The following is a 13,351-nucleotide window of genomic DNA, read 5'->3' on the forward strand; positions in this document are numbered from 1 at the left end:
GCAAAGGGTTAAGGGAGAGATCGACAGTGGTACAGTCATAGTAGGGGACTTAAACACCCCACTGACTTCACTGGATAGATCTCCCAGACAAAAAATTAACAAGGAAATAGAGAATCTAAATGACACACTGGATGAGATGGGTTTAATTGACATTTATGGAACATTTCACTCCACAGCTGCAAAATATACATTTTTCTCAAGTGCACATGGGTCATTCTCAACATGTCAGGACACAAAAAAAGTCTCTAAAAGTTTAAGAAGATTGAAATATTAACAAACATCTTCTCAGATCACAATGGAATGAAATTAGAAATAAACTACAGTAAAAACATTCAAACACGTGGAGACTAAATAACATTTATTAAACAATGAATGGGTTACCAATGAGATCAAGAAAGAAATAAAAAACTTCCTGAAAACAAATGAAGACAACAACCCCAAATTTATGGGAAACTGTGAAAGCAGTTCTGAGAAGGAAGTTCATAACATTATAGGCCTAACTAAAAAAAAAACAAGAAAAACTACTCTACAACTCAAAGTAGTAGAAAGAGAACAACAATAAAAGTCCAGAGGAAATGGAAGGAAATAAAGAGCAAAAGTAAATGACACAGAGGCTAAAGAAAAAAAAAAGTGACACACACAAAAAAATCTAATTGACATCACAGGAATACAAAGGATTGTAAGAAAAAACTACAAACAAATATATACCAACAAGATGGACAATGTAGATGTAATAGACAATCTTTAAAAACTGAATCAGGAAGAATCAGAAAAACTGAACAGGGAACTGACGAAATAGAAGCAGTAATAAAAAAAACTCCCAGCAAAGAAAAGCCCTGGTTCAGAAAGCTTCACAGGGGAGTTTTACCAAAACTTCAAAGAACAACTAACACCTATTCTCATCAAAATATTCCAAAAAATCCAAGAGGATCACTTCCAAGCTTTTTTATGAGGCCAGTATTATTATCCTAATAACAAAACCAGATAAAGACACTACAAAGGAAGAGAATTACAGGCCAATATCCCTGATAAACATAGATGCTAAAATCCCTAGCAATATATTAAAAACAGCATACACCATAACTCAGTGGGATTTATGCCAGTGGCGGAAGGCTGGTATAATATTTGCAAATCAATAAACATGATATATCACATAAACAAATTGCAAAACAGAATCATATCAATAGATGCAGAAAAAGCATTTGACAAAATCCAACACCCATCTATACTAATAAAAGGGTAATATGCTAATTAGAACGGGTCGACCGGACATCTTCTGGTCGTGCAGTCCTCCTTCCAGACAAAGCCACGGTGATGGGGTCTGAGGCAGAGGCAGTTAGGGGTGATCAGACCAACAGGGGAGCAGTTAGGGGCGATCAGGCCAGCAAGGAAGAGCAGTTAGGGGTGATCAGGACGGCAGGCGAGGACGGTTAGGGTTGATCAGGCCGGCAGGCAGCGGGGTTAGGGGCGATCAGGCAGGCAGGTAGGTGAACCGTTAGGGATTCAATTCAGCAGTGCCGGATTGCAAGAGGGATGTCCAACTGCTGGTTTAAGCCCAATCCCTGTGGGCTAAACCGGCAGTTAGATATCCTCCGAGGGGTCTCGGATTGGAGAGGATGCAGGCCAGGCTGAGGGGACCCCACCATGCATGAATTTCATGCACCGGGCCTCTAGTCTAAATATATAAAAGCCTAAGTGACTGTTCAACTGTTAGATATGATGCACACTGACCACCAGGGAGCAGACGCTCAATGCACAGGCATGAAAACATGGAACAGACTGATGAATGTTAGAGGGAAGGGGGAGGGAAGAGTGTGGGAAGAGATTAACCAAAGATCTTATATTCATACTAGAGATCCCTTGCACGATTCGTGCACTGGTGGGGTCCCTTGACCTAGCCTGCACCCTTTCACAATCCGGGACCCCTCAGGGGATGTCAGACTGCTGGTTTCGGCCCAATCCCTGCAGGCCAGGCCGAAAAGATGGAAGACAAATTCAACAATAAGTGTAAGAACCAAGAGGAAATGAATAAGAACCAAAAGAAATGAAGAGTGACATGCTGTAATAAAGAATGCAATAGAAAGCATCAACAGTAGAGTAGAAGAAGCAGAGGACCGCATCAGTGAGCTACAAGACAAGGTAGAAAAATATACCCAAGCAGAGAAGCAACTGGAAAAAAAAACTTAACCTTCTGCACTCGGATGTCGAGTGTGACTCGACACGGTTAGCATTAGAATAAAGGAATTGAGAAAAAAACAAGCGAGTGCAAAGGGTTAAAACAGGAGGAGAGCCTAAGAGAACTTTGGGACAACACAAAATGAAACATCTGCATAATAGGAGTGCCAGGAGAGGAAACTGAGCAAGGAATAGAAAACCTGTTTGAACAAATAATGACAGAAAACCTCCCTGACACTGGGAAGAAAAAACTCATACAAGTCAAAGAAGCTCAGAGAGTCCCAAACAAGATGAACCCAAAAAGACCAACACCACGACACATTATAATTAAACTAGAGACCTGATGCCCGAAATTCACGCAAGAGTAGGCCTTCCTTTCCCTGGCTGCTGGCACCAGCTTCCATCTGGCACCCAGGACCCGGGCTTCCCTCCGGCCTCCAGCAGGCACCCGGGACCGGGGCTTCCTTTGCAGCCCGGCTTGGTCCAGAAAGTCGTCTGGGAGGACGTTTGATCTAATTAGCATATTACACTTTTATTATTATAGACGCAAACACCAACGACAAAGTAAAAAACTTAAAGGCTGCCAGAGAGAGATAGAAGGTTATCTACAACGGATCTCCCATCAGACTATCAACTGATTTCTCAACAGAAACATATCAGGCCAGAAGGGAATGGAATGAAATATACAAAGTCATGCAAAGGAAGAGTCTGAATCCAAGAATACAGTACCCAGCAAGGCTATCAATCAAAGTTAAGGGTGAAATCAGGAGCTTCACAGACATAAAAGGACTAAGGGAGTTTATTACCACCAAACCAGCAATGCCAGAAATACTAAAGTGTCTGCTATAAAAAGAATAGGAAGGGAAGAAGGAAAAAAGGCATAAAGAATAAAAATGGCAACAAACAAGTACCTATCAATAATAACTTTAAATGTAAATGGATTAAATGCCCCAATCAAAAGACATAGGGTATCTGAGTGGATAAGAAAACATGACCCATATATCTGCTGTCTACAGGAGACCCACCTCAGAACAAAGGACTCACACAGACTGATGGTGAAGGGATGGAAAAAGGTTTTTCAGGTGAATGGAAACGAAAAGAAAGCTGGGGTAGCAATACCTTTATCTGACAAATTAGACATCAAAGTGAAGGCCATAACAAGAGATAAGGAAGGCCACTTCATAATACTAAAGGGAGCGATTCAACAAGAAGATGTAACTCTGGTAAACATATAGGCACCCAATACAGGAGCACCCAAATGCATAAAAAAAAACTTCTGAAAGATATCAAGGGAGAGACTGACAGCAATACAGTCATAGTATGGGGACTTTGTAATACCCCAATAACACCACTGGGTAAATCCTCTAAACAAAAAAATCAGCAAAGAAACATCAATCCTAAATGACTCACTAGATCAGATGGAATTAACTGACATCTTCAGAACATTTCACCCCAAAGCCACAGAATACACATTCTTCTCAAGTGCACATGGGTCATTTTCAAAGATAGACCACATATTGGGACACAGGCAAAATCTCTTCAAATTCAAGAAGATAGAAATATCAAGCATCTTCTCAGATCACAATGGCATAAAATTAGAAATCAACTACAATAAAAATGAAGAAAAAAAATTAAACACCTGGAGGCTAAATAGCATGCTATTAAACAATGACTGGGTTACCAAAGACATCAAAGAAGAAATAAAAAGCATCATGGCAACAAATGACAATGAAAACACAACAATCCAAAATCTATGGGACACAGTGAAAGCAATCTTGAGAGGGAAGTTCATATAGCTCTACAGGCCTACCTCAACAAACAAGAAAAAATGGTTATAAATTATCTAACCCTATAACTCAAAGAGTTATTAGAAAGAGAGCAACAGGAAAATCTCAGTGTAAGCAGAAGGAAGAAAATAATAAAAGATCAGAGCAGAAATAAACAACATAGAGACAAAACAAACAAACAAACAAACAAACAAAAAACAATACAAAAGATTAACAAAACCAAGAGCTGGTTCTTTGAAAGGATAAAAAAGATTGATGAACTTCTAGCCAGGCTCACCAAGAGGCAAAGAAAGAGGACCCAAATAAACAAAATCAGAAATGAAAGAGGTGAAGTAAACAACTGATCCCACAGAAATAGAAACGATTATGAAAAAATACTGTGAACAACTCTATTCCAACAAAAAGGACAACATAGATGAAATGGACTTATTTTTAGAAAAATACAAGCTCCCAAAACTCAATCAGGAAGAATCAAAAAACCTGAATAGGCCAATAACCACTGAAGAAATTAAAACAGTGATCAAAAATCTTCCAGCAAAAAAAAGCCTTGGTCCAGACAGCTTTACAGGAGAGTTCTACCAAGCATTCAAAGAAGAACTAAAACCTATCCTCCTCAGACTATTCCAAAAAATTCAAGAAGAAGGCACACTTCCAAGCTCTTTCTATGAAGCCAGCATTACCCTTATTCCAAAACCAGATGAAGACATCACACAAAAAAAGAGAACTATAGGCCAATATCCTTGATGAACATAGATGCTGAAATCTTCAACAAAATTCTAGCAAATCGATCCAGCATTTTATTAAAAAGATCATACTCCATGACCAAGTGGGATTTATTCCCAGGATGCAAGGATGGTACAATATCCGCAAGTCAATAAATGTGATATATCACATAAACGAACTGAGAGACAAAAATCACATAATCGTATCAATCGATGCAGAAAAACATTTGACAAAATCCATCACCCTTTCTTGATAAAAACTCTCGGCAAAGTGGGAATAGAGGGATCATACCTCAACATATGAACCTCTGGCCAGGCTCACCAAGCCTTATATGACAAACCTACAGCCAACATCATACTCAAAGGGCAAAAATTAAACTCATTTCCCGAAGAACGGGAACAAGACAGGTTTATCCACTTTTACCACTCCTATTCGATATAGTACTGGAAGTACTAGCCATAGTGGATCAGACAAGAAGAAGAAATAAAAGGCATCCAAATTGGAAAAGAAGAAAAACTGTCCTTATTCACAGATGACATGATGCTATACATAGAAAACCCCAAAAACTCCATCAAAAAACTCTAGACCTAATAAATGAATTTGGAAAGGTAGCAGGATACAAAATTAACACCCAGAAATTTAAGGCCTAAACCACTATGCTCAATTAATATTTGACAAAGGAGGCAAGACCATACAATGGAGTCAAGACAGTCTCTTCAATAAATGGTGTTGGGAAAATTGGACAGATACATGCAAAACAATGAAACTAGACCACCAACTTATACCATACACAAGAATAAACTCAAAATGGATAAAGGATTTAAATGTAAGACATGAAACCATAAAAATCCTAGTAGAAACCACAGGCAGAAAAATCTCAGACATCTCTTGTAGCAATGTTTACAGATATATTTCCTAGGGCAAAGGAGTAAGGAAAAAGTAAACAAATGGGACTACATCAAAATAAAAAGCTTCTGCACAGCAAAAGAAACCATAAACAAAATGAAAAGGGAGCCCATGGTATGGGAGAACATATCTGGCAATGATACATCTGATAATATATATAAGAAACTCGGAGAACTTAACAAAAGGAAGACAATCAAATTTATAAATGGGCAAAGGACCTAAATAGACACTTCTCCAAAGCAGACATACATATGGCCAAGAGACATATGAAAATATGCTCAGTCACTGATCATCAGAGAAATACAAATTAAAATGATAATGAGGTATCATCTCACACCTGTCAGAATGGCTCCCATCAACAAATCAACAAATGATACGTGCTGGCAAGGATGTAGAGAAAAGGGAACCCTAGTACACTGCTGATGAGAATACAGACTGGTGCAGCCCTTATGGAAAATAGTATGGAATATCCTCAAAAAATTAAATATGGAACTGCAATTTGATCCAGTGATCCTACTTCTAGGAATATATCCTCAGATACCCGAAACACCAATCAGAAAGAATGTATGCACCTCTATATTCATAGCAGCATAATTTACAATAGCTAAGATCTGGAAACAGCCCAAGTGCCCATCAGTAGATGAGTGGATAAAAAAGCTGTGATACATTTACACCATGGAATTCTATATAGCATTAAAAAAGAAGAATCTCTTACTCTTTGAGACAGCATGGAGGGACCTGTAGAGTATTATGTTGAGCAAAATAAACCAGTCAGAGAAAGACAATTATCACATGATCTCACTCATATGTGGAATCTAACAAAATAAACTGATGAACAAAATAGATCCAGAGACACAGAAGCAAGGAACTGACTGTGAAATCTCAAAGGGAAGGTGGGGGAGGCTGGGTGGATGGGAAGAGATTAACCAAAGAATTTGTATGCATACTAGTACATGCATAACTCATGAACACAAAAAATAGGGTGGGGAAGACCTGGGGGGTGGGGGGAAGCAGGCTAGAAGAGGTCAATGGGGTAAAAAAGGAAACATATGTAATATTTTCAACAATAAAGACTTAATAAATCTATATATATAAAAGCCTAAGCAGCTGTTACAACTGAACAACCAAATGACAGATCTACCGGTAGCTATGACGTGTACTGACCACCAAGGGGAAGATGCTCAATGCAGGAGCTGCTCCCGGTGGTCAGTGCATTCCCACAGCCAAAATGCCATGGTCCCTCCCCTGGCCGGCCGGCCCTGATTGCCCTGATTGCCGGCCAGGCCAAGGGACCCCCTCCTCCCGCCCTGCACGAATTTCGTGCAACGGGCCTCTAATAAATAAATAAGAAAATGAAAAATATTTTCAGCCAGAAAAACCCTAACCAAGGATAAATTTTTTTGAGTAATCTCGAAAACCTGGATTATTTGTAAATAATGTGACTGAAGATATAAACTAACTTTAGAGTAGAATGAGCAGGAATTAGGCAATAACTTCATGTGTAAATTATAAACTCATCTTATTTCCTTCTTAGGTGAATATTTTGGAATTCTATATTAATATGATTCATGAATTAAGCATACTGTGTAATGATACACAGTTCTTTTCAAGTTTGGTTATGAATAACGAAAAGCCACATAACCTAGAATCATATTCTTAAAATAATTTACCAGAACCTATCAAAAATTCAAAAGCCCAAGTGGTGTGACCAATTGAAACTATGAGTCAAGGTAGTTGGAAGTGGTGGTGAGGCAGGAGCTACAGCAAGTATAAATAACTAGAGGCCCGGTGCACAAAATTTGTGCATGGGGGTGGGGAGGTGTGTGTCCCTCAGCCCAGCTTGCACCCTCTCCAATCTGGGACATCCCTCTCACAATCCAGGACTGCTGGCTCCCAACCGCTCACCTGCCTGCCTGCCTGATTGCCCCTAACCGCTTCTGCCTGCCAGCCTGATCATCCCCTAACCACTCCCCTGCCAGCCTGATTGACGCCTAACTGCTCCCCTGCTGTCTCGATTGCCCCCAACTGCCCTCCCCTGCTGGCCCGGTCACCCCTAACTGCCCTCCCCTGTAGGCCTGGTCGCCCCCAACTGCCCTCCCCTGCACACCTGGTCCCCCCCAACTCCCCTCCCCTGCAGGCCTGGTTCCCCCCCAACTGCCCTCCCCTGCAGGCCTGGTCACTCCTAACTGCCCTCCCCTGCTGGCCTGATCGCCCACAACTGCCCTTCCCTGCTGGCCATCTTTGACCACATGGGGCGGCCATCTTGTGTGTCGGGAGTGATTGCCAATTTGCATATTACCTCTTTATTATATAGGAGGATAAGCAATGGCCATGTTAGTCAAATCTATGAGAACAATTCAGAACAAAAAAGGTCACAAGAACTGATTTCTCACAGGCATGCCTTGCTCTGGCTTATTAAAATCATAAAGATCTGGCAAGAAACTTCAGACATCAAGTTAGGAGAAACTCTAGAAAGGTTAAATATGACACTGTCTTGTGTGCTTTTTAAAATCCTCACCCAAGGATATGTTTCCTTTTTCTATTATTATTAATTTTAGAGAGAGAGGGGAAGGAAAAGGGAGGGAGGGGAAAGAGAGAGACTTAGACAGAAACAGAGACAGATACATGGATTGGTTGCCTCCTGACCAGAGATCAAACCCGAAACCTAGGTATGTAACCTGACCAGGAATTGAACTGCAACCTTTTTGGATGTAGTTTGAACCAACTGAGCCACCCAGACAGGGTGACACTGTTTTTTTATTAGGGCTAGTGCCCAAACCAGCAAGTCTTATAATCAAATCATAGACTTTCTGCTAATTGTACATGAATACCCATATACAAATTTTCTCCACTCTTCATTTTACCAAGTTGAGGGAAGAAAAACTTGAGCTAAAATTAACGATTAGCAGATTAACCAACACTATCACTATCACAATAATTGCTGTCACAGCTTAGAGGAAATGAAACTGGTGGATGGAAGGGAGAGAGGGAGGTTGGATATGTATCTGTGCAGAAAGCCTAAAGCTCTGAACTTTGAATTATTCTGTATTCTGAATCATTAAATAACTTAACAATGAATTATTACTAGATGAATAAAGCAGATTTTCTTTGAAAAAATTAAATTAAAATTTTTTATTTTAATCACTATATAATAGCACCAACTTTAAAATTCACCTTCATTTAAAAGCTGAAAAAGAAAACAGTAGGTTGAGGGCTGGGAATGTGAAGGGATTGAGTTAAAGAAGAAACAAAAAGAGAAAGAACTCATGGGCAGGAACAACAGTGTGGTGATTATGGACAGGGGTAGGTGGAAAAGGATATAGGTCACCTAAATGGTGATGGAGAAAAATAAAACAAAATAAAAAGAAAACAGTAATATTACACTTCAACCATCCTTTCAGCATCCTTACAGATTACATAGAGGATGGATACTAACTAACTTAATGAGAAACAGGACTCTAGCATTATAAGGACAGAAGAGAACGACAAATTCAGTAAAATTTTGGTCTCTGAGCATCCTGGGATTTTCATTTCTATTTCTTCTATATTCTAACCAATTTTGTCCACATTTCTATAATTCTCCATTACCCTGAATATAGCATAAGACTTCAGTTTAGTCTTCCAGTAATAATATGTATAAAAGCAAGCTCTGAATCCAGCCATAAAGTTATAAATTATGTATCAGATAATATAAGTTTAGACATATATACACACACCAGAAAATTTGTGTTGACATTAAAAGAATATACATTTATTAGAAGCATATTTTATTTTGAAAAATGTCCCCAACTATTTAAACTGTCAAACCCATTACATATGTACTTTAAATTATAACCCACATTTTTCAAATTGAGGTATATCCAACCAATATGCTGGTTCTAGTTAAATACAACATATTAATCAGTTCAATGTAGCTATCTGACCAATAAGGAAAAAGAAAAATAAATCTTACCTGGTAGTTTCTTTTCTCAGATAATGTATGTCCATCAGTCCTCACCATAGAGTCGTGTCCTTTCCTCACAGTACTGGAGGCAATCAAACAGAACTGTCACTCAAGGGTCGTGTCACAGGAAGGACCGCCCACCAGTTCTCCCTCTAGAGTGGAATTATCCAAAAGCCATCAAAATTACTAACATGTAAATATATGAACAGTAACAAAAATATCCAATATTATATATAGAAAACAAAACAAAAAGTACATTTCAAATATTCTAACTGATGTTCCTCTTAACTATTTGGGGAGAGCTAGACTGGCAGACATGATTTGAGACAGAAATTATTAAATATGAAAAACTCTTCCTTCCCACTTCTCTCTACAGTTAAAACTGTCCGCCAGACCTCATATACAAGGTAGAAACTTATAAATAAAAATGGAGTTGACAAAAATGTTCAGCCCTCAGCTGACATTTTTTCTTTTAAATGTTCTTCTGTTAGTCTCAGAAATATCCAATTAATTCAGATTTAGCCATTTAACTTAAAATCCCTCTCTTCCAAATACTTCTTTATATAGTACTCATTCAGTTTATGATGTTTATTCCTATGCCATATAATAAAATACATCATGTTCTTATGACTAGTAAATGAAACCCAAATCAATACTCATTAAATTTTACTTCAATGAAGAGTAGTAACATATGTCAGCTTTCTGAAGCCTTTGTCCTTCAATCCTCTAATTTCATACACATTCTAATAGAATTTGCTTTATTACAATAGGGAAGAAAAATAATGGGGCTCATGTCTTAACCTCAATAAAGATAAGTCCAAAATGACTAGGCACTGTGAACATCAGGTACAAAAAATTCAGTGTAGCAGAGGTGATAGTCGCTAGAGATGTTAACTTAAAAAATGTAAACTGAAAATGAGATAAAAACTCAAAAAATAGTGTATACAAAAATTCTGGAAGCACAGATTTAAAAAAACAAATCTCTCTCACCAAAGTTTTAGTGAAATGTTTACCCTAGGAAAGTAGTAAGTGTATCTAATGATCTAATAATAGTTGCTAACCATTAAAAATATTCAAATTTAGAGCAATCATTTAACATCATAATATACTTTGGGAGAGGATAAGAGAAACATCTACTTTAAATTCATAAAAAGTATGAATCAATTTTATTAAAACCAACACACACACACGTACACATACATATGGATTACCTCCAACAAGCAATCTAATAAGACGGGCAGAAACATTTCCAAGGAAAACATATCATTAAGAATTAACATTAAAGTTTTAAAAAGAATCCACATAATGAAAACCTATTATTTCATCTTGTTTTATGTTTGATTAGAGTTAGTGAATGCTATACTTTTACTTAATTTTTACTATCTTACATTGTATATGTTTGGTGAAATATTTTAAGATGCCTGACTCTAAGGCAAAAATGTAACAAACAGCCCATTACCAAATTTAAATGTACCACTGGAATTAAGTATTTCTTTCTCAAAAATAACAAAGGAGAAAGGTTTGGTTTTTTTAAAGCCATAAGTAAGTATAATTACTGCTATAAATGTAACCCCTAACGTCTACTAAGGAATTAGGTTATTCATAAAGAAAAATTATATCAAGTAAATTGGATGTCCAAGAATAGTTAAATGACACACATTCAGCTCTAATTTAAATTTTCATGACTGTCACAAAATGAGAGCAACACCGTTTTACTATGCATTCTCAAAACAACATTAACCCTGTTTTAATGTTAGTGTTTTATAGTATTAACTAGTAGCCCATTTGCAGGAAGAATCCTGCAAGCAGCCGCTGTGGCCGCGTGCGCTGCCACCGCCGTTGCGGCTGCCTCGCCTGCACCCATGCGCCACTGCAGCCCGCCCTGCTCTGCCCCGCTCCACCCCGCTCCACCCCGCTCCGCCCCACTCCGCCCGGCTCCGCCCTGACCGGGCTTTCCCTCTGGCAGCCACCTTGCTTTCTGCTTTTCTTCCCTCTTCCTTCTAAGTTGTCTTCAGTCTTCACTCCTCCCTCCCTCAGCGTATGCAAATTAACCGCCATCTTTGTTGGGTAATTTGCATACTCGCCCTGATTGGCTGGTGGGCGTGGTTTGGCTGGTGGGCGTGGCAAAGGTGCAGTCAATTTGCATATTACTATTTTATTAGATAGGATAGACTTTAAAACAGTATTTGCCTTACTATTAATGTATTCATGGTAACTCTGAAGTCAATGTATAATAGTTGAATTTTCCATTGTTTCTTAAATAATAAAAATGTGTTTCTTCTTAAGTAAGTTTAAAGTCCATGCATTTTCTTCAAATTATGCTAGTTTTATCAAAAGATAAATTATAAATTTAAAATTGGGTAAGGCATTTTTCAACAGTATAACTTAACTATATAAAAAGATAATTATTACTATATATGCTAAATACCTTAATTAAAAACAAAAGTTAATACTTATTCTGTAAATTTACCAGGTAAATGAAAAATAACTTTGGAATACTATAGATTTTAATACAAAGGGAAATATTGTTTTTGTTTCCCTCTTAGGATAACTTCAAATATTTCATGGCTCAAGGTTTTAAGCAATATCAACTATATGCTTTAACCAATATAGGAATAGATATTCTATATTGAAAAATAACTAAAATTCTTTATCTCCTTTTAGTAAAAAAGAGAAAAATAAAAGCACTCTATTTTCTTCCAGGTAAACATGACAGCTAACATTTGTCACCACTATCTTGCATTAAGTAAAAATGTTCAGTAATAGACTGTCTTGATACTTGTCATATTTTAAGTATCAAGACTGTCTTGATACTTGTCATGACATTGAATGACATGATGCGCAACAGATGAAAGAAGATGTGAGTATGTATGTGAAGCACAGTATGTGAAAAGGAGCAAGCATGAGAGAGAACATGCACTCCAGCTACCTAAATTTATTAAAGTTTTTATACTGGTTTTCCCAAAAGTCCTACAAATATTCAAAAAGCCAGAAAAGACAAATATTTACAAAACCAAAATGAAATCATCTATAAGGCAGGGATGCCTTCCAAGATAAGAAACAAAACAACAACAGAGACTGCATTTACCCTCCTACCTTAAAAAAGCAGAAAACTAGACTAAATATGTGAAACAATAACTTTCAGACACTAGACATTATCTCAGGGCAGAGATCTTCAAGAGAAAAAAAAAGTGAAGTAAACCCTATTGCCTGCAGTCATGAGGCTGAATGAAACAGGGAGGGGAGAGGTGAGACCCATTCAGAGCCCAATGGTCTCACTGAATTAAGAGTTCAGAGTTACGGGAGACACCAAGGCAGCTAGAATTTGCAGAACTAATGCAGAGAAGGAAGCTGCAGGGGCAAAGAGCTCCAAAGATCGAGAGTCTCCTTAAGGTTTTGGCTGAGTAATGATCTGTGTGTGCATATGAAAAAAACGACTGACTCTGGAGAAAAAAAGCCTCTGAAAAGTAGCAGTCAGGCCCTGGGCCATTTGCTCAGTGGTTAGTGTGTCGGCCCATGGACTGAAGGGTTTGGGGTTCAATTCCTTGGTCGAGGGGGCATACCTTGTTTGCAGGTTTGATCTGCAGCCCTGATTGGTGGTGGGACGCAACAAATCTATGTCTCTCTCTCACATAAATGTTTCTCTCTCTGCCTCCTCCCTCCCTTCCATTCTCTCTAAAAATCAATGGAAGAAATACCCTCGGGTGAGGGTTAGGAAAAAAAAAAAAAAAAGGAGTCGGAACAATCCCCAGAGCTCCTGCTGCCATTAGTCAGAAGGTAATTAATGCCTTATAGGATGTATATGAATAAGTTTTAC

General features: G+C 38.2%; 1 protein-coding gene across 9 annotated transcripts in view; it reads right to left on the minus strand.

Moving 5' to 3' along the window:
• CNOT2 (CCR4-NOT transcription complex subunit 2) overlaps positions 1–13,351 on the minus strand; it is a 120,833-nt gene that overhangs the window by 70,616 nt on the left and 36,866 nt on the right. For 6 of the 9 annotated variants that reach the window (XM_054718847.1, XM_054718851.1, XM_054718846.1 and 3 more), the window contains one exon: positions 9,544–9,616. The exons of 1 other annotated variant lie outside the window; for it this stretch is intronic. In XM_054718847.1, coding sequence (XP_054574822.1) covers positions 9,544–9,616 — 73 coding nt within the window. Of the gene's footprint in view, positions 1–9,543; positions 9,687–13,351 lie in introns of all 9 variants that reach the window. 2 more of the 9 variants (XM_054718848.1, XM_054718849.1) reach the window with 1 other exon arrangement.

Source organism: Eptesicus fuscus, chromosome 7, assembly GCF_027574615.1.
Source record: "Eptesicus fuscus isolate TK198812 chromosome 7, DD_ASM_mEF_20220401, whole genome shotgun sequence".
Lineage (NCBI taxonomy): Eukaryota > Metazoa > Chordata > Mammalia > Chiroptera > Vespertilionidae > Eptesicus > Eptesicus fuscus.